Source organism: Coffea arabica, chromosome 9e (assembly GCF_036785885.1).
Source record: "Coffea arabica cultivar ET-39 chromosome 9e, Coffea Arabica ET-39 HiFi, whole genome shotgun sequence".
In the NCBI taxonomy this organism is placed as follows: Eukaryota; Viridiplantae; Streptophyta; class Magnoliopsida; order Gentianales; family Rubiaceae; genus Coffea; species Coffea arabica.
Window position 1 is genome coordinate 40,665,749 of NC_092327.1, and position 21,192 is coordinate 40,686,940.

General features: G+C 35.2%; 3 protein-coding genes across 5 annotated transcripts; 2 read left to right on the plus strand and 1 right to left on the minus strand.

The window, feature by feature from the left end:
- Nucleotides 1-2,974: 2,974 nt before the first annotated feature.
- LOC113709672 (V-type proton ATPase subunit B2) lies at nucleotides 2,975-11,149 on the plus strand. Of its 2 annotated transcripts, none has more exons than XM_072066311.1 (15): nucleotides 2,975-3,116; nucleotides 3,486-3,544; nucleotides 4,402-4,457; nucleotides 4,570-4,668; nucleotides 5,705-5,764; nucleotides 6,999-7,114; nucleotides 7,194-7,398; nucleotides 7,698-7,826; nucleotides 9,035-9,172; nucleotides 9,289-9,439; nucleotides 9,549-9,631; nucleotides 10,110-10,157; nucleotides 10,262-10,315; nucleotides 10,483-10,566; nucleotides 10,655-11,149. In XM_072066311.1, exons 2-15 carry the CDS (start codon nucleotides 3,487-3,489, stop codon nucleotides 10,838-10,840), a joined length of 1,467 nt encoding a protein of 488 aa, XP_071922412.1. In that variant the 5' UTR covers nucleotides 2,975-3,116; nucleotide 3,486; the 3' UTR covers nucleotides 10,841-11,149. The 2 variants fall into 2 exon arrangements, with proteins under 2 accessions (XP_071922412.1, XP_071922413.1); XM_072066312.1 differs by having other exon boundaries at nucleotides 3,109-3,187.
- Nucleotides 11,150-12,179: 1,030 nt separating this feature from the next.
- On the minus strand, nucleotides 12,180-15,712 carry LOC113709335 (probable hexosyltransferase MUCI70). Of its 2 annotated transcripts, none has more exons than XM_027232083.2 (8): nucleotides 15,576-15,712; nucleotides 15,058-15,209; nucleotides 14,760-14,921; nucleotides 14,189-14,257; nucleotides 13,897-14,096; nucleotides 13,342-13,757; nucleotides 12,775-12,959; nucleotides 12,180-12,573 (listed from the first exon to the last, which is right to left on the minus strand). In XM_027232083.2, the coding sequence occupies exons 2-8, from the start codon at nucleotides 15,134-15,136 to the stop codon at nucleotides 12,203-12,205; spliced, it is 1,482 nt and encodes a 493-aa protein (XP_027087884.1). In that variant the 5' UTR covers nucleotides 15,137-15,209; nucleotides 15,576-15,712; the 3' UTR covers nucleotides 12,180-12,202. The 2 variants fall into 2 exon arrangements, with proteins under 2 accessions (XP_027087884.1, XP_071922411.1); XM_072066310.1 differs by having other exon boundaries at nucleotides 14,757-14,921.
- Nucleotides 15,713-17,238: 1,526 nt separating this feature from the next.
- On the plus strand, nucleotides 17,239-20,713 carry LOC113709267 (uncharacterized). The gene is made up of 4 exons (XM_027231991.2): nucleotides 17,239-17,456; nucleotides 17,824-18,519; nucleotides 18,595-18,786; nucleotides 20,066-20,713. Exons 2-4 carry the CDS (start codon nucleotides 17,848-17,850, stop codon nucleotides 20,084-20,086), a joined length of 885 nt encoding a protein of 294 aa, XP_027087792.1. The 5' UTR covers nucleotides 17,239-17,456; nucleotides 17,824-17,847; the 3' UTR covers nucleotides 20,087-20,713.
- The last annotated feature ends 479 nt before the right edge of the window (nucleotides 20,714-21,192 follow it).

A 21,192-nucleotide genomic window follows, 5' to 3' on the forward strand; every position in this document is an offset into this window, starting at 1 on the left:
GTGGCAACCGGCAATTGGACGGGAGCTATAGCCTACCCCATGGGTCCGCCGTTCGGGTTCTCGTAGCAATCAATACAACGCGTTCACGATTCTTCCACCACGTTTGGGACCAATTAGTCTATTACTCCTACTGCTAGTAGTTGACCACTGGTACAGAGCCACAATTTTCTCTTATATACGTGATATTTTTTTTAATCTCTCCCCAGCTCCTACACCCTTTTTCACCCCTAATCCCATGATTTGAACCTTAAATTTGACCTTGAAAAAAATGTTTAATATCAAAACCTATTTTAGAACAAAATTATTATTCATTAATCAAATTTTCAAAATATAAACCTTTCTAATTTTGAATTTGTGGAGTACCTAATAAGATTAATCTTGTATACATTAACAGTTATGAATATGTGTCACATATATAAGAATTGAAGTTCAAATTCAAAACGGGATCACGTAACATGCATCCATATCAGTTAGTATATACACGGTCTGTATATATAAAATTAAGCTTACCTAATATTGTAGTGATTCAATTTGCCAATTATTTGATTCATATTTATTTTTATTCCTCGAAACCCTAATATCATATGATTGACATTTGCTATTGCCCTAGAGATTGTTCCAATTTAGATTCTAGTATAAGAAACAAATGTTGATGAGTGTCTTATAGATAGCTATGTGTGCGCGTAGGGATGGCAACGGGGGCGGGGGGAATTTTTTCCCCCATTTAGAAAGGGGGCGGGGCCGCCACCCGTTTGAAAATATACATATATATGTACATAATTATATATATATAAAATGATATTATCAATTATACTATTAATTATACATGTCTATTAATAAAAATTATTAATTATTTATACTAAATTTATTAATACATGTATGTTAAATTCCTAACTACACTTAATACAATAACACTTTTTTTCTAAAAAAAATACAATAATAATTTAATGATTGTATTTGTATCAAAAGTGAAAACTTGATTATTTTAGTTATATTTGTTTTATCATATTAGATTGTATTCAAATAACCTTTGTTTAATTATTTTTATGAGTTTCAATTGTAAAGTTACAATGAATAATAATTTAGTGATGTGTTGATATTTTAGTATTTGATTATTTGCTCAAATTTAATTATAATGAAATTATATAATAAAATTTTTTTAACCCCACGGGTGCTCCCGCAGGGGAAGCGAGGCGAGACGGGGCGGGGGCGGAGGGAATTAAAATGCAACGAGACGGGGGTTGGGGGAGGTGTCCCCCGCCCCATTGCCACCCCTATGTGCGCGTGCGTGCATGCACATTTAATTTTTTGAAGGACAAACAAACCAAAAACGTTAATAAACAGAATATTGTATCAGGAAATGCCAAAGAAGATAGAGTAAATTTTATATATATTGTCAGTGTATACACTATCAGGGTTGGATGGATGACACATGAGGAAATTTTGAATTTTAAATTCAAATTTTGCACATATGTCATATATCTAATGGTAATAGTATATACACTAACAGTGTATATAAAATTAATTCAAAAAGATATACTATTAAGGGTTATTATCACTTTACCTCCTTAAATTATACCACTACTATCAGTTTACCAAATAATGTTATCTTTTAATCATTTCACCCCCATAAGTAATTCAACTGAACATGTTAAGAAATTTTGGACAAAAATACCTTTTTATTCTATAACATTAGTACACTGTTATTATTACGTTATTCCTTTAAATTATAGTGATATAATCGATTTAATTCTTAACATTATTTTATTGGCATTTTACTTCATCGTTAATCTAACTACTATGGTAAAAAAATTTTAATATATTTACCCTTATATATAATTAAAAATAAAAAATTTAGAATGATTATTTTTCTTTTTTTTCACTTTAAGAGATCAAAAAATATAAAAATAACAGGGTTTTCTCAAATTTCTTTTTTCACACTTATTAATACTATGAAAAGAAAAAGAGATAGGAAAGAAGGAGACGGAAAATTAGATTTTGCAAAGAAAAAAAAAGTCTAACATTATCGTATTAATTTAAGACTGTTGGGATTAAGATTGAAATCTGGTGGTAAACAGTAAAGTGAAATAATTTTAAAATAATAAAAGTATTTAATTCTTTCTTATTTGTATTTTCGAAAAAAAGAATTGAGCTCCCTCTCTCTCTCTATCTCTATCTCTCTCCCCCCCTCTCCCTTCCCTCATCCTGATCTTTCTATTTTTTTAATATTAATAAAATTGCCAAGAAGAAAGAAATTAATATTTTGACTTTTTTTCTTGATATTAAAGAGGAGAAGAGTCACTCTAAATTTTTTATTGTTTGTTATACAAAGAGGAGGGTACTTTCTTCTAAAATTTTTTAACTTGTTAAATTGGTTTAATGGTGGGATAAATTGTCTAAAAAATAAGTCTATGGGATAAATTAATAATGAGAGTATAGTTTATGAGGGTAAAATGATAATAACTTTAAGGGCTAAACTTATTTTTTTACTCTAATTAACAAACTCCGTTAAGTTTGACCGTTAGTCTTGAAGGTAAAGTGACTAAAAGATAACGTTAAGGGAAAAATTGATAGTGGCACCGAACGTTAAGGGGTAAAGTGATAATAACCCTACTATTAATCATTATTATTTCAAAGCTTCATTAACACTTGGACACATATTTTAGATAATATTTAGATAGTTTAATAGTAGTACTCTTCTTTGTTTTTTTTTTTTAAATTAAATTGAGCCAAGTCATGAAACCACTAATTACGGGCAATATATCGTCCATTCCTGGGGTGGATGAAAAGTGAAATTGGAGTCGCGATCGCCATAAATTCCCCCACCCCCCCGCCCCCCAAGTCAGGGACGACTAGCAATTCGACCACGTCATCCCCAAAAACATATAATTTTGTTTTAAAAAATTTTCATTACATTACAATATGCCCAGTACTTAAATTAAGCAGTCCCCGAAAATTATATATTATATAATAAAATTATAGCTGTAGTAATTATTTTTGTTATTTATCTCAACCATCAGATCTCACGGTTTTCGTTCTCTCTCGGTCCATCTCTCTCTGTGTCTGACTCTTATCTGTCCTCTTGGCTGGTGCGTCTGAGATTGAAATCCAAAGAGGTGCGCATTTTTATTTCCGTTCAGATCCATATCTTCAATCTTCTTACGCCTATATGATCGTCCCTTTCACAGTTAGGCTTTTTTCTCCGAACTTGAATACAATCTTCTGAGTTTATTTTGTTTGCGCTGGAATTTTGCGATTTCAATTAAGAATTTGTACCGTTTTGTAGCCAATCTGGACGAACTTGCTTGTTTGTTTTGTTTCTAATCGTCATATGTTGTTCTGTAAAACTTGCTAATTGATCTGATAAGTCAGAACAAATGAGTTTCAGTTCACTGTACTTCGTCCTTGATTCTTTCGTTTCGTTTTCAGGTTTTTTTTTTTTTTTTTTTAAATTTTGTGGCTGACTTTTCGGTTTTAATATATAGCATGGGCGTGGCACAAAACAATATCGATATGGAGGAGGGAACTCTGGAGATTGGCATGGGTAACTTCTATGCTTTCTAACTAATGCTTAGTCTACAGTTTTGTGCGTTTGTGTTTTTTGAGATACCTGTTTGTTTTTTGCTCACTCTATGCTGTTGTTTGATTAATGCTTGAGCAAACAGATGATATGATGCTGCCAGCATGTGATTTTTAATTGCTCTGACGTACTCTTTTTGATTGCAAGTACTCATTAGGAACCTCTGTGATCAGGACTTTACTGGACACTTCGATTTGCGAAATGAGCTTATCATGCTTACTTCGTGGATGAAGCTGTTGGCACTTGCTAATGTATTGATAGTATTAAATATGTGCTTAGCGCTCGAGTTGTGTTAGGTTTTCTTAAGGTTTCCTAATGCTACTAAGCCTGAAAATGAGTAACAGGCATTAAATCTAGGAACTGAAGATTGAAGCCCTTTAGCATTCTATCTTCTCTTCTATCAGTTGTTGTGTTTAGTAGTTGACATAGCCTGTGCAGCAACTTTTTTTTTTCTATTTCCTTAAATAACTTTGATTACCTTAAGACAAAAATTCTTTTTTTTGGAGATCTGTGAAGTTTTCTTTTCAGGTGTTCATAATAATGAAGCGTGCTTTTATTTGCCTTATCCTATTATATATATATTTTTAGCTGAGTATATTCTTAACTGTCCTATCACAGATTGATCTCTTCTATAAACTAGTTCTCAAAATAGAGTTTACTCTGCATGTTTTAGATATGGTTCTTTAAAGAATTTGATTTCTGTAGTTGGAATTTGGTTCTTTCTTTTCTTTGTATTTTTCCAACCAAGTAAATGATTTACGGAGTGTTGATTCTGAAATTTATTCACTGAATTTTTTTCTTTTCTTTTTTTGGTGTGGCAGAATACCGAACAGTCTCTGGAGTTGCTGGGCCGTTGGTTATTCTTGAGAAAGTCAAGGTAGATATCCTTTGCTTTGAACTGGATTTTTACATACAAATGCAATAATAGATAAGTAATGAAAAACTTTGAGTATGACATATAGTGAATTGTATCCGTCCTTGCATTTCAGGGACCTAAATACCAGGAGATTGTTAATATTCGTTTAGGAAATGGAACTACTCGGCGTGGACAAGTCTTGGAAGTAGATGGGGAGAAAGCAGTTGTTCAGGTGTTTACCCTTTGTCCAGTTAAAGACTCCAGTCAATTTATCAAGGGGTTTTCTCGTGATAAACTTTAATACAATTTTTGAGCTTTTTTTCTTTAATAAGCAATATTTTGTCATATAATTAACTATTTTTATTTTCTGGGCATCTGATAGGGATCCCTGGGGTTTCAGTGCATCTCTTCTTTGTCTTCTGATCCCTTTGAGCAATGAGGATTTAACAGGGCTTCTGAGTTGAACACCTTTCTTAATTGATAACACTAGCCTCTTTTTTTTGCTGCACTCTGATACCCCCATGCAAACCACTAAATTATTGGAGGAAAAAATAAAGAAAAGTTACAAGATAGAAAAATATGAAAAATGAATAAATGAAAATTTCTGACGACTATTTTCTCCTTCTTTAAGTAACCTCTGAGATGCTTTTCTGTTGTGTCTGGTAATTGGGTCTAAGAAACAAATGAGTGCCAAAAATTTTGCACTGCTTGCCAAATTATATTGGTCATTGCTGGTGATCTCCCAGAATTGTGACGAGATATCTCTTTTTCCAATAGCTCAAGAAATAAACTAACATGGAACTGTTCTTGGATACAATTTGACCAGATCTTGCTAGTTGGGTTTTGCATGTCTTTTCTAGGATGCTATAAATTTGGTTTCAACTCAGGTTTTAATTCTTCGGATCAATAATTGGGGATATTTTCTTTGCTTGCGTGTTCTTCTCCCTGGAATTTTTTCATGTGGTGTGACATTTAATTTCTTTGGAGAGTAGTATTTGTTAGATTATATTATTACATGATTTATTGAATTCATATTGTTTTATGCTTGTGTATCTGTTGCGAAGATTCTGCTTCTTTTTTCTTTTCCTTTAATTTAAGTTTTTTGAAGATTCTGCTTCGCATTCTTCTTTTTATTGACCTAGCTGCATGCTTGTCTTGAAACATGTGTACGTTAACCTCCCACTGTTATTATCTCTTCTTTTTGTTAAATTAAGTTATTAATTAATTTTATAAATTATTTGATATTTGTTCCATGTGTCTGTGTTTAGGTTTTTGAAGGAACTTCTGGAATCGATAATAAGTTCACAACTGTACAGTTTACAGGCGAGGTGAAGTATTTATTTCTTGCCCTCTTACCCCTGTGCTAATAGAATGCCGAGCAGTGGCGGAGCCACAATGGGGGTACTTGCCTCCACTGCCTCCATTATGCTCCTTTGCGTAATAGGTTATAAACTTGAAAGAATTACAAACATAGTAATAAATTCAACTGTTTGCCCCCACTAAGGTATAAATAATGTTTAAATATATGTAATTTTAAGGTCTATCCCATTTGCAGTGAGTATCATTTAGATCATCTAAACTACAAAAAAGTATTGATGACTAACATACATTATTTTCTTGATTTTTACTTTTGTCAAGCATTTTGTTAAACTTTTATTTTTTGATTGAAAAATTACTTAGAATGAAGTTTTGTTTTGGCAGCTATATATATATATATTGTAAAAAACCTACAAAAGATGATAGAAACATTCATGATAAATATATAGTGTCAAATACCGATGGGATTCTTTCAAACTGAAAGTTAATGTAAACTATTTATCATCTTGCAACTTGTACATCGGTCTAATTTTCTTACACTTTACCATACGTTTCATATCAAAGGTATCCTAATAAGACAAACATATGTGGATGATTCTAAAATGAGAAAATATTTGGTTGACAACTTGAAAATGAACTTGAAATGGTATACGAAATTGGACTTGAAAAAAAAATATACAAGATACAGAAATCATCGTTAAAGCATATAGCTTAATAAGTTTTGCCCCCACTGAGAAGAATTTCTGGCTCCGCCACTGATTCTGGGACAACGTTTACATGTAGAGCACTTCACTTAAAGGAAATTCTGCATTGGTTTCTGCTGTAAGCATATCTTGCCTTGAATTTCACTACACTATCTGTCCCAATATTGTTATCCTTTATTAAAATTCAACTTTTTATAAGATGTACTTCAACTAAATCTATGCATTTTAAATGGCTTTTTCCCATAGCTAATCGCATTAAGTATTGCACAAAGAAGTAGTGTCTTTTAATGAGGTAAATATTGGAATTCTGCTTGGTCTTTCATTTTAACTTCTGGATTTGGACCCATTTCATAAGTTCAGGTGGATATTAAGATGATAGAATTGAGAAAGAGGGAGATCTTTTCTGCCTTTATAGTGTGATTTTGTGTCACATTATCGTGGAGCATTGTTCTCTTCTGACCGATTGCTTCTAGTTGATTTTCTCCTGTTTTACTATACCTCATTATAACATTAATTTTCCTTTTTGACAAATTCTTTGCAGGTTTTAAAAACTCCTGTCTCACTGGATATGCTTGGGCGCATATTTAATGGTTCTGGGAAGCCTATTGACAATGGCCCTCCTATTTTGCCTGAAGCTTACTTGGATATTTCTGGCAAGTATTGCTAGAGGAGAAGTTTAGATTTGTGATTTTCTGTTATACATTTAAATCATGTTGACTTCTGCTATTTCAGGGAGTTCCATCAATCCTAGTGAGAGAACATATCCTGAGGAAATGATACAGACTGGGATTTCTACAATTGATGTCATGAACTCAATTGCTAGGGGACAAAAAATTCCGCTTTTCTCAGCTGCTGGTCTCCCGCATAATGAAATTGCAGCCCAGATCTGTCGTCAGGCTGGTTTGGTGAAGCGATTGGAGAAATCTGACAATCTTCTTGAGGTATATAATTGGAGTACTTTGCAGTTGAGAGCGATGATATAGAAATCTTTTGGTGCAATTGATGTTTTTGTTTTCTATTTAGTAGAAATATGAGTTGCCTGCTTTGAGTCAGTAGCATTTGCTAAATTAGCTGGTTTTATTACTTTGAAAATTTGACAGCTTATTGTGACAATTTCTAGTCCCCTTTGCCTTTGTAATTTATGAGTGTGATTATTGATGGGTTCTTGGTTTCCTTCTGTCTTACTACCGCTGTTTTCTGCGTATTCAGATTACTTTCTGAATCTAATTAAATCTTACAGGATGTAGAAGAGGACAATTTTGCAATTGTCTTTGCAGCTATGGGAGTGAACATGGAGACAGCACAGTTTTTTAAACGTGATTTTGAGGAAAATGGATCTATGGAGAGAGTGACTCTCTTCCTAAACCTGGTAATTAATTTTAAATTAAAATTTGAGTGAGTATAGTGGTGTCTTTTGTTGGGGAGATTACTTTCGTCATATAGGGGTTCGTTTGGTTCATGGGATGACACAGGATTGGATTACTAATCGCGTGTCATCCCATGTTTGGTTGATTTTTTTACATGAAATGATACATCCCACTTAACAGAATTAATCCCCCATATGGAGGATAAAATAATCCCATGGGGGAGGTGGTATAACTTATCATGGGATGAGTAAGAGGTAGGATAATACCAATTTGGACTTATTTATCTTTGCTAATAGAATAATACTTTATTCTAAAAGTTATGTAACTCTACTCTCTTGCTATAATATAATCTAAATTTTGGACTAATTTGGCCTTGTTAATGACATAAAAATTTTTGGATAAATTTGCCCCTACTTATAAAAAATTAAATGTTCGACTAATTTGCTCATATTAATGAAATAACTTATTGTTGGACTAATTTGCCCATACTATTAACAAAACTAATTTTTTTATTCATTTGTCCATAGTAATGAAATAATTAAAATTTTGGACAGATGTGTCCCTAATAATAAAAAATTTATGTTTTCGACTAATTTGCGCATGCTAATGAAATAACTAAGTTTTGGACTAATTTGCCCCTACTATTAATAAAATTAATATTTTGACTAATTTGCGCTTACTAAAAATTTTAGACTGATTTATCCCTACTAAAAACAAAACCCTATTTTCTTGGTCAATTTCAGTTCATGAAAGGTTAGATATGTCATTTGAGACTTGTGAGTTTGGCCTAATCTGAACTAAGCTCAAAACTCCAATATATTTGTGATTTGAGTATGGTCTCATAGTGTTGGTCCGAAACCCAAAATAAAAAATTTCTACTTTTTACAAGCTGAGTTTGGGTTTATCAAACCCAATTAATACTCCTAATTGTTGGTTTGACAAAGGGGTATTTTGGTCTATAATTACATAATCCCACCTCATCCTATCTCTAAACAAGCATAGGATGATGTTATTTCCTATCACATCCCATCTAATATGAAACCAACCAAACACTAGATAATACGATTACTCAGCTGAGGATGACTCAACCCAGGATGAGTAATCCGAGGATAAGTAATCCCCTCTCATCCGGTCATTGAACCAAATGCACCCTAGGTGAAATTGGGTTGAAAACTGCCAATGCTGATCTGTTTCCTTGTATGTCTTCCAGGCAAATGATCCTACAATAGAACGTATCATTACTCCTCGGATTGCTCTGACCACTGCTGAATATCTGGCATATGAATGTGGGAAGCATGTCCTTGTCATCTTGACTGATATGAGTTCTTATGCTGATGCTCTTCGTGAGGTATGGGCCTGATTTAACATTTACTGTATGATGAATAAAACTGCTGCTATTTGAAAACCTTTACTGAGTAGATTTGCCAGCACATGTCTGAGACAGTTTAAGTACTTGTATTGCAGGTTTCTGCTGCCCGAGAAGAAGTACCTGGAAGACGTGGCTATCCTGGTTATATGTATACTGATCTGGCAACCATTTATGAGCGTGCCGGACGTATTGAAGGGCGAAAAGGATCTATTACTCAAATTCCTATCTTGACTATGCCCAATGATGGTAATATATTTTAAAAATGAAAATCAATTTTATGATTTTTTTTTCAATTTCACTGGATTGTATGCACTTACGGGGTCCTCCTGACTTTTTTATTGTGCTTATTTGTCAGATATTACACATCCAACTCCAGATCTTACAGGTTACATCACTGAGGGGCAGATATATATTGACAGGCAGCTTCACAATAGGCAGGTACATGCTGCCAGTAATTATTTGCATCTGTTTTGGTATATTAGGATTGTATAGGAATGCATCAAGTTGCTTGTTTGGGCATTGTTAGAATTGCGTTGTCCTGAATTTTTATTAAATGAGGTAGGTACCAGAAGTTGTCTCATGGTGAGTAACCCAGTCCTACAATCATAGCGAATTTTTAGCCAAAGTAAGCCATTGCATTGGTTACATGCATGTTGTGGATTTGTCAAATTTAAGGCCAAAAGCATATATTTGTAGGAAATAAGCAATTGATTCACCTATTGCTAAATGAATTAGTGCATGAGGTTTGCTGGATATCGGTCTTTTACCTTGTGCTGGCTTTTTGGGCTACTGACCATGATATTGAGTGTAATTGTTTTCTCACTGTCTGATGCATTTTTCTTATTTAATTTTAACATATTTTTCCGTTGAATTTTGTATAGTATTGCCTAAAACAGTATATTTTCCCTGCAAACAGATATATCCTCCAATCAATGTACTTCCTTCGTTGTCTCGTTTAATGAAGGTAAGTGAAGACTCTAATGGCTGTATGCCAGCTTGATGATTTGACAATTTTTTGACTGTACATATCATCAATGGTTGAACTTGTCATTGCTTAAAATGCTGCAGAGTGCCATCGGTGAAGGGATGACTCGCCGGGATCATGCGGATGTGTCCAACCAGGTATTGTTGTTTTAGCATTCCAAGCCTTTCTTTGCTGTACCTTCATTTTTGTTCCTTCATTTGTTTGCAAACTTTTAAGAGAGAGGAGTTCAAGCTATAAATTTTTCTTTCATGGTATCGATTCATTAATTTTGCTTGATTGATTTGTCTTCCTATGAAAACTTCAGCTGTACGCAAATTATGCAATTGGGAAGGATGTGCAGGCAATGAAAGCTGTGGTTGGAGAAGAAGCTCTTTCTTCTGAGGATCTGGTCAGTTTAGGAAAATTTGTTTCTTTTTCATTCAATTAAAGTAATTGATATTTACAATGAAGAGTAACAATGTTGTTGAAAACAACAGCTGTACCTGGAGTTCCTTGACAAATTTGAGAGGAAGTTTGTTGCTCAAGGAGCATATGATACCAGGAACATTTTCCAGTCACTTGATATAGCATGGACCTTGCTCCGCATCTTTCCACGCGAGCTTCTCCACCGCATTCCGGCGAAGACGCTTGACCAATATTACAGTAGAGAGTCAGCTAATTGATGCCAAAACACAGATGTCTGCACTTACTTGATCTCCTCGATTTCTTTGCCTTGGCATGAGCTTTTGTATTTTTATCTGTCGAGTTCGAGAATAAAATTTACATCTTCTAGGATCCCCTAGAGCAATACTCTCCGGAAAAGCTGAAAGACACATATTCTTTTGTTGAGCGCAATTAGTGTGTAATTATTATCATTATTGTCGTTGCCCAAATATATCACGGGCTTTGCCTGTTAAGTTGAAGGGATATTCAGGGCTTCTAGGACACTCAACGCCCATAAGATATTGTTTAGTCTGTTTTGCATCTCGAAACATGTATTCTTGTGTTTTTTTTTTGTCGCAACGATAGTATTAGTATAATCTATTTTAGCCTAATTTAGGGGGAGAGAAAGAGGGGCCTAACTGATGAAGAGCTACATTTTAGTGACAGTCACAATTAATTGGCAAAGCGTGAGATAAGGGTTGGCCACGAAAGAGTCATTGTGACCAAATACATTCTGGGTTAGTGATTTATGCTGTGTACGGCTGGTTTTGCTTTTAGCATTATTGAAATGACAAAGTAGATATGTCATATATATATATATATCTCTGTATTGAAAATATTAGAGATATATCAATGCTCCAGCGATCATTCAATTTCTGATAGCTAATTGCAGCAAGGGGCCTCCATCAGAAACAAAGGTGAGAAAACTTGCTTGATCCTTCCCAACGAAGAAAAGCAATCACATTTAAGGCCAAATTTACTTGGTTCGATCATAGTTGTGTCCCATAGCCATAGGACAAGTGCGCGGGAGTGCGGGATTACAAAAGTTCAAGTTCAGCTTAGCTTAGCTTAATGCAGCTGTACAAATTCTGATGCAATACAAATTTATGTCTAGGATGAATACACTTTCAGCCTCCTGAAATTTTCTGCCCAAGGAATTTACCAAAGATAAAAAGTCACAGTAAAAATAAAGATGCTTTACATGAGAAATTGACTAATAATCGACCTGAACCCCCGTAGCTTGAAGCTTCAGATATTTAAGCTGGTGGTACTAACTGATGATTTTCTGATTTAACTAATCAAGTCGCATCCTATATTCTATGAAAAGCTGTTGCACATCACCAAGGACCATGGCAAGGCCACAACCAAATTTGAACATACATGATACATACAGAGGTTCCCCGTTAAAGTTGCCATGAATTTTTTTTCCTTGGTGAAAACCATCGTCTATACCAATTAACCAAGGTAAGTCAGAAATTGTAATTATCTCGTACTATTTTTTTTACTCATGCTCTCCTGAAAAATGGGGAAAAATGGTAAACGACCAATAATGTGAAAAACTTCAGCAATCACCCAAAGGAAAAAAAAAAGGAAGATACGTGTTATCCTGCTTTTGATGTTCTAGCTACAGGTGGTAGCACAACAAAATCAAGATTCCCAGGATAAGGGTTCCACAAGCCTAATCCTCCCCTAGTCTCTTTCAAGCTAGGGTCTTTCTCAAACTCCTCTAATGTTTTCACCCACTCTATTGGGGACGAATGTTCCCGAATGTGTGGGTGCAGAATAAAAATTGAGCTGTATTCACAGTTTGGGAACATAAAAAATTTGAAGAGACCTCCCAACCTGTAAACAACATAGCCAAAGCTCAGCTGATCTCTTGGCGTAAGGAGGTTAACCTCATTAAACCACAAGCAACTAAACAAATTATTCATAGCAGTATGTTCGCGAATGATAACAGCTCCTTCAGGCACATCTGCAAGGAATAGGAATTTTGTCAGGAGCATAATACACCATTAAAACGCTGAATGATGAAGAGAAATGCAAGTGCTGCTAGCCTTTTTTTTTTTTTTTTTATCAGTAAAACAAACAGTGGTACTACAAGCAGGACTTTAGTAATTCTCTCCATAGATAAAAGCAAGCAATAATTATGAAGCAAAATGAGAAGTTCTCATACCACTCAAAGTGCCTTTCTTTGGATTCCATGGCTCCATCCCCTCATAGCGGTAAATTCTCATGTGGAGATCTATAAGAGGACGAGCATATCGCTTTCTACGTTTATTAGCATCAGCCTCCTCATATATACTTCTATGATGCTTGTGCTGTGCAATTGCAAATGTGTGCTTCCCCCGCCATAGATATCTGAAGCAACAGAAATTCTTGAGGTTAAAGAACTATGATATATATGATGTCGCATACAGATTTAAAATCTAACTCTCCAAACTACTACTGCCAGAGGTGAGTTGATCATGACAGAATGAGGCATTATACCTGACCTAAAAATCGTGCGCAGATTCTACCATTATTCAAATACTAAATGAACAATGCCCAGAAAATTAAAACCAAACGAAAAGCAATCCTTCCTCTCCCCGACTTTGGTATTAACTCTGTCCTACCCAACACTTTACCATGTTATAAATAGCCAAGACAAAAACCAATTCCAAACAACAGATGAATCCTACCGCATTTTACACAGAATAACCAGTATAGTTTAGGCTACCATAAATTATTAAAAGGACCATACCTTTCTAAAATTAGCAACGGATCAACTATAAGCTCCATTTTACCATCAATCCATATGCTGTATTGTGCTTGAGGAAATAGTCGGTGGGTTAATATCTTTGGAACCTTTCCATTCCTCCTGGGCTCATCATAAGGCGGATGCTTCAGCAGAACTAGACGCCAGATACCCACCCACTGCCCACCAGCCTCATCCTCTCTAACTGTAACATTTCCCTTGATAAAGTTATAAGATTCTTCATCCACCACCATCAGAAAACAAAATAGCTTCCTCGAGCGCTGGCTTATATTGGATGGTTGATAAGGTAGGTCATATCCATCAAATATACCAGATGCAACAACAAATCGACACTTCTTGGAATATTCGATATCCTTTGGGTCCATTTCTGCACCACCATTTTTCATAAAACCACAATGCACCTGAAGAAAGAATACATGTCTCAAAGCAATCACAGGAGCTACATGCCAAACTGTAATAGTCCTTTGACCTACTAAACATGATTCAAGCAAAATATGTCAGATTTAAATGGGAAAATGTGCAAGGACCAGTGTTATTTACCTTCATCGTAGGCTTTACTTTGAAGCTTTTATCTCTTTGTTTCCAGGTCTGATGTCCTCCAAAGAGAGGAGGCGATTCAGATCTATTACTAGCCATGTCATCTTCCATTATATAGGATAAACTTTGAACAAATCTCTCAGGGGATCCTCTTTTTGGAATTACTACAGTATTAGGGTCATCAGCGACAGGAATTGGACAGCCTAGTGAAACATTAAGAACAAAAATACTAGTTATGGACATCAGGAAACAGAGATTCGTGTGTAGCAGCAATGATAAGCAGCAGCGATCTTACGGTGTGGTGGTCTAACAAGACCCATTGTGTGTAGCTTGCCGAATACCTTGCTATCTTTGTTACAAAAAGCTGCAGACCAAAAAATAACATCAGAAAGCACACTAGTTTCTATACATTATCCACCACTCTATTCCACACTAAACTGGAGTGTGGGCAAATGTGCTGACAATTTCCTGACGGCATTTTAAGATATTTCTTTTATGTCTACCCTAAAGGCATTATTATCCTTGCCTAATGAGGGATTTTCATTATTTACCTTATGGTGAAAAGTTAGCTACTTGTTACACGAACTTCAAAATTCATTTAAACTCATGGCGAAACACTGCTACTCCCCTATTATGGTAAATAAAGTTGACATTATGCACTTCAACGATTTTCTCGACTTTCAGAGCATTGACGGTATCAGCTACAATAAAGCATCTCTCCTCTCTTCCCTCTTTGGATTTTTAGGGGAAAAAATAACAAAGAAAACCTAATGCTTCCCGTATAATAGCGTGCAGTGTGCATAACAAGAAAGAATCGAGAAATATAAAACCAAAAAGTAAGTAATGAGTTTAAAAAATACGACTACCTGAAAAGAAAGCAAGAGAAGATTGACAAGACCAAATATGAAACAGCACAGCAGAAAGGATAAGTAGCATCCAAATAATCCCAGCCACCAACACCAATCTAATGAAACCCTTCTTCCATATAATCTTCATTGAGAAATCTGGCGCTGAGTTCCCACCACCACCTAAGAAACATACACAAAGTATACAAATCCACAAAGTTAAAAAATAACAATCATGATAATAATACTCAAATTGTCAGAGAAATACAACAAAATAGTAGTACAACGGATTATGTTTAAGAAAAAAAAAAGTTGTTACCTTTCTGGTAGGATAAATTAATTCGGTCCGGCCTACGACTGGCCCGTAATGAAACGGAACGTTGAAAATCATTGTCCATTTCAATGCATAAAGGATTCAGGGAATTCGGGGTATCCCAAATACTGATTAGACAAATAGCAGAATGAAGTTTCCTGAGAGGAGGGATCCAAAGGAGCTGTGATTTTTATTCAACTAGCGGAAAGTTTCAGCAAGAATTGACAGGAAGAAAGCTCAACTGAAGATACAAAGCTCAATGTACCCCTTGGATCTACTTTGGACAATTTGTAGTGATATACGTACTAGAAAGCTAACAATTACAACCCAAAAAACATAAAAAAGGAAAGGAGAGAGATTCTGTGATATTCACCAAAAAAAAATAACAAAAAAATGAAAACTAAAAAATGAATTAGAGATTGATATATTGTGCCAAAGTTCAATTCTTGGCAATGAATTGCTTGGTTTGAATGGTAGCCCGGGAGAGTTGTGGGGAGGATGCAGAAATTTCCCGGCAGTAATACCTTTGTATTGAAGAAGAAAGTGAACCTTGAATCCCAAAGAGGGCGCCTCCGGATCGTCGTTTCTCCCTACAGTAGCCTATTTATACGTCTCTTCCGCTTTTCAGTTTGACGGTACGGCGCCGTTTTATGAACGTCGCAAACAGCCTAACCCCGACACCGACAAGGCTTGAAACCTTCCACTAACTGGGGAAGATGTTAAACGGTGGGACTTTGGACGGGAAAACGTTCCCTTTTTTTTTTTTAAGAAAAAAAAATAACTTTCGAGTTTAGACTGAAAACATTCCATAAAAACCAAAAAAAAATAAAAAATCTTTTTGCTTCTTATATGATCCTATTTGGAAGGGGAAAAATACGATAACTATTTTGGAAAGTGAAGTAAATAAAGAATTTTTTATAGTACTTTTCTGTTTTTTCAACTTTTCTTAACATGATGACCATCTAACATTTAATTTTGTGTACTTTTAACCCTTCAATTATTAATTGTATTTTTTAGTTTCTAACATTTTAAAAAGTTTGACCCTTCCATAAATTTTAATTGGAGAAAAAACTTAAACAAAATCTAACAAAAGAAGAACATTCTAATGAAACCTATCTCAAGCAGCATACTTTTGACATATTTTTCCACCAACTATTGTTGATGACTATTCGTGCCTAATCAATAACTATTAATTGCTGTTGATTAAAGATTGATTAATATTTGATTGGAGTCAAATTTTAACGAAGTTATACATGTGGACTTTGCTTTTAATGTAAGTATCAAACTTTGGACTTGATTTTCTATGAATCTCGCAAAATACGATCATATTAAGAATCAAAGATTGACAAATATTGTACTATATTATTTTAGAAAAAAAAAATACTCTATTATGTTAATGAAAGTTTTGGCACGAAATTCTCTAATATGCTACTGTAACACAATTATTCACTTTTTTACTATAGTTTCCAACTACTTCAATGCACAATTCACATCAAATTCTCCCATAGTTTTATACCAATAAAATTCTCACGTCATGGATACCTAATTTGTATTGAATAAAAAACTCTTAATGTGATTGTGTACATTTTACATTTTTATCCGACTACCCTTCGGAGAATGGGATGGATTAAGTGGTACTTTTTTTTTTGTCAATTGTCATCTCTACTTCTACTCCTACTCTAATTAGGGGGAGGCTCAACTGAGCCTACGAGGGACAGATGGGGACAGAACCACCACCGGACCAAATGGTACACAATGCCTACGGGGGATCGATGAGGACAGAACCATCACTGGACCAGACGGGTGCGTTGCGCACCCGTCTGGATTTGAAGAAGAGCCACAAGAGTGGCATTTTGGTGGGAGGTAAGGTTCCCCACCAAGCCCAAGAGCTAGTGGTTGGATTAAGTGGTACTAGAAGAAGAGAAAAGAGTATAAGTAAGGGGTTTTAAATTCAAAACTTTCTATTTATACTTTTTTCTTTAAAAAAAAGACTTGTGCAAAAATCAATAAACTCAAATGAATGAGAGGATATACATGTACAATTTTAAAACCTGAGAGAGTAAAAATAATAATAATAAACGTATGCAAACCTAAAAGTTCGAGGCCTTTGTATCTCTAAAACAAAAAATTATACTCGAAGCATAAAAGGAGGAAAAAAAAATAAATAAGTTTTGCAGTCTAAACCCCCAAATCCCAACAGGAGACGTTTCCACACCCAACCTCTGTTTTCTCCTGCCAGTAATAACCGACATCGCGTCTGCGAATAATCGAATAAGTGCTTCAGTTTCCTCTTCAGCTATCTGTCTTGACATTTGGCAAAATCTGTGCTGGTCTCTTCTGGCATTATTGGTCTATACCGGTAGCTTCCATCGACTTGTTTCACGGCGGTTTGACAAGAAGAGGAGGTAGGTTATGCTATTACGTTATGTTCAACCTAATTTATAATTTTTGGTTTTTCACTGTTATAATCCGCTGTTGTCTATTATGCGAATTACTTTGTCGTGAGGTAGGTTATGTTATAATCCGCTGTTGTCTATTATGCGAATTACTTTGTCGTGTTTAAGCCAATTACTTCGTCGAATTCTGCAGCTGGTAAAAATTGAATGAAGATTTTTATTATTTCGTTTTGTAGTATAGGAACTAGGATTGGATTTCTAAAGAGTGCGAGGGTTTAAAGATTGGGGTATTGATGATAATTTCTTTCATAACAGGACAGTAATTACTTCTTTTTATCTTACAAAATACTGAATTGTCTGTCTTCTTGATGCGCAGCATATCACTATTAAAAGAAAAGAAATGGATATTGAAATAGATCACTATGTCGTATTGGGCCTGCCATCGGAGGAAGAAGGGGCAAGACTCAGTGAGAAAGAAATTTCAAAGGCATATCGATTGAAGGCGTTGGAGTTACATCCTGATAAGAGACCCGATGATCCAAATGCCCATGCTAATTTCCAAAAGCTGAAGACGTCATATGAGATTCTCAAGGATGAAAAAGCAAGGAAATTATTCGATGATTTGGTTCGTATAAGGAAAGAGAAGATTCAACGCCAATCCCAACAGGATACTAAGCGACGGAAAATGATGTCCGATCTCGAAGAAAGGGAACGAGCTGCCTTTGCTGTTGACCCTGAGTTGAGAGCTCGAGAAGAGGAGGATAGAATTGCTAGGAAGTTGAAAGATGAGATTGCCAGAATTCGTTCAATGTTCACTAACAAGGCATCTTCTGCTACCCCTACCCCTCAAAAGGATACATCTAAATCGCCACAGAGAAATACTGGTGATGGAGGGAAAACTGTAGATAAAGGGAAGGTGCTTAAGGTGTCATGGGAAAAGGTCGGTGAAGATTATAGTGCTCATAGATTGAGGGAAATTTTTCAAGGGTTTGGTGAGGTTGAAGATGTGGTCATTAAGAGTTCTAAGAAGAAAGGTTCAGCCCTTGTTGTGATGGCTTCCAACGATGCAGCTGTGAGTATTTAAAAGCTTTTTAAATGAAAGTTAAGGATAGTCGTTCTTTTGTTCTAACCAATTTCCATTTTGCAGGTTGCTGCTGTAGGAAATGTCTTAGGCAGTTTATCCAATCCGTTACTAGTTTTGCCGCTTAAACCAGCTCAAACTACTCCTATATTCTCTTGTGCCCAGGATGGTGTGGAACCTGATGAACCGAAACTCAATAATTTAGTGGGTGCTGGATATCAGGCCTTTGAAGATTCAGTGCTAGACAAATTGAGAAAGGTTTGATAATTTTTTATAATATTATTGATCATATTTGGTATAAATAAATTGTTATGATCTTATATTTCTTTTGATACTGTTTTTCTTCCCCTTTCTTTTCTACTTGTTAGCCCTATAATTTGAATTTAGGAAATTTGTAACCTCACAGAATTTTGCTATGAAAGGCTATAACATGAAACTTGCCTAGTGAAGGGAGATGGCTATCACTTATTTAAATAGCTTTTGGGTGTTAGTGTCATGGATTTTGGTCCTGAGCATGATGCTTCTTTGTTCACCTTCGAATAGTCTTTGAAAGGAGTAATTGTTCTTGGCAGTTCCATAACAGTAAAAATTCTCTAGCTGCTAATTAATTGTGTATGTTTGTTACCGGTTAGTATGTTGTCTATGTGAAGTCGTGCAACTAGGAATGGGAGCTCATCTAATTTTTTGTTTGCTAGTGTTGTCGTGTTTAATTTTATCGATTAATTGAGGAAATGACTTCATCTTCAGTAGATAACACTGTAGGAACATAGGATTCTAACTTTTGATGTTGACAAGCTACTTCTAAGAAGGTTTCTTAAGAGCCAACAAGTTGGCTCAGTTAACAAGGACGGGCCACTTCCTTTCAAAAGGTTGTGCGTTCGAATCCCACTGCTAATGTGAGGCTTGTGTTGATGAGAGATCTGTAAGAACCTCTGTAAGCGATCTATGGTCTCAGAAGTACGTCCTGACCCGTGGTGTTGACCGAAACCGAACCCACCCAAACTTTTTCTTAAAAAGGGGAAGGTTTCTTAAGAATTAGATCGAAAAGTTGGGTGCTTTTATGGTTTAGAGTACTTATATGTTAGGGAAACTTATGACCTTAAGGAAATTCTTGGCTGTCAGGGATGTGAAGTTGGCTGATATTTGGGTAATTAACTTCATAGGCTTTCACAGGAATGAATGACATAAAAATGCAATTATTATTTTCCTTTATTTTTCATTAGTGTGAATTGCTTTATCTTCTTCTTTCTTGATGTACCGTTTTATGGTGTTGTGTCATGTATGCTTATATCTGTTTTGTGTTCTGCAAGCGACCGCTGTTAAACAAATTCAAGAAAGTATAATAAAAATGAACAAGAGTAGAATAGCAATAGGAAAAGGTTCTTGCGTCTGTACTGGTCATTTTCATCAATTTGTTCTTTGAACGTTAGAATGCTGAATTTCCTTATCAAATTGGGATAAGAAAGATAGTTGGATGACTTGATAATTGGTGTTTTTGATGTTTGGATGATTTCTGATGATGTTCCACGGAGGACAGGCTGCTCAGAAGCAGAAGTAACTGGTAAGAAGAAGAATTGGAGTTTCAAAGCCATCATGGTTTATGTTCTTCGAGTGGTCAACATCCAGTGACTGCTTCTCATAATTGTTGAGATCGTGAGCTCTAATTTCACTCCCTAACCAGCTTGCGGACTCTGTAACAGAAAGAAAGGAGCAAAATTATGTTCGGCCGTGGTAGATACACGTTCATAGGACATGACTATAAGATCCATGTAATTTTTAGTACTTGGACATATATTCTGTTTGCATTGTTCATACGGATGGGTAGGCATTTCACATACCAATCACAGCTTTGGAGTTTGTATTCTTCTCAAGTTTCGGTTGCGCTCGCTATGTTTTCAGGGCTATAAGCTCACAAGTTTGTGCGCCGGCGATGAATGAGCCTAATTGACACATTTTTGGGACCGGACGGACCTGTGGAAAAAGAAAGAATGGGTGGGAACTCTTTCTTCCTTTTCTACAGAACAGGCATTCTATGAAAGCTTCTTGAGCAATTTGTCATGGAAAATATCAAGATTGTCCAGATTAGAGACATGTAACTTTCACAGTTATAGAGTAGATGTGTATAAATGATTGATATTGTTCGAATGTAAATCAATCTGTCAATCTAATTCTCGTTGTCATTAAATTTTAGATACACTATCAGAAAAATGAATATGAATTTTGCCCTCCTCCGATTGCTTAGAATGATCTCAGTCGCGTCGAAGTTCTGAAAAAGAAATGGAAAACTGACATTTTCTGATTGTAATGTAAATTTGAGTCGCATTTTTATGAAATAATCTAAAAGCTTTCTGTCTTTTGATAAATGCCCTTTAGTCATCTTTGTTTCACACTGTTGCCACGACAAACCAATCATTGCCTTTTTGTTTGTTGTGAGGAAACCGATGATTACTAGCCCTCCTAATTTTTGCCACAGTTGGTGAATTAAGAAGTTTTTTCTTTTTCTTCTTCTTCTTCTTCTTCTTTTTGGTTTATTTATCTTCAAACGAAAGATAGAGCTGTTGCTCTATGACGCTTATAATCAGGGGACAAAGTTTAAGAAGTGGTTAAGGTTTTGTTCGATAATTCAGTTCAGCATTTTAATTTAATAAATTTAGATCTTAGCAT

Coding starts and splice junctions, on each gene's coding strand:
- LOC113709672 (XM_072066311.1), top strand. CDS start 3,487: ATGGGCGTGGCACAAAACAATATCGATATGGAGGAGGGAACTCTGGAG. Junction 5,765..6,998: donor CTGTACAGTTTACAGGCGAG/GTGAAGTATTTA, acceptor AATTCTTTGCAG/GTTTTAAAAACTCCTGTCTC. Junction 7,115..7,193: donor TACTTGGATATTTCTGGCAA/GTATTGCTAGAG, acceptor TATTTCAGGGAG/TTCCATCAATCCTAGTGAGA.
- LOC113709335 (XM_072066310.1), bottom strand. CDS start 15,136: ATGGACAATGATTTTCAACGTTCCGTTTCATTACGGGCCAGTCGTAGG. Junction 14,922..15,057: donor TAATTTATCCTACCAGAAAG/GTAACAACTTTT, acceptor TATGTTTCTTAG/GTGGTGGTGGGAACTCAGCG. Junction 12,574..12,774: donor AAAGAAAGGCACTTTGAGTG/GTATGAGAACTT, acceptor TATTCCTTGCAG/ATGTGCCTGAAGGAGCTGTT.
- LOC113709267 (XM_027231991.2), top strand. CDS start 17,848: ATGGATATTGAAATAGATCACTATGTCGTATTGGGCCTGCCATCGGAG. Junction 18,520..18,594: donor TGGCTTCCAACGATGCAGCT/GTGAGTATTTAA, acceptor TCCATTTTGCAG/GTTGCTGCTGTAGGAAATGT. Junction 18,787..20,065: donor TGCTAGACAAATTGAGAAAG/GTTTGATAATTT, acceptor CACGGAGGACAG/GCTGCTCAGAAGCAGAAGTA.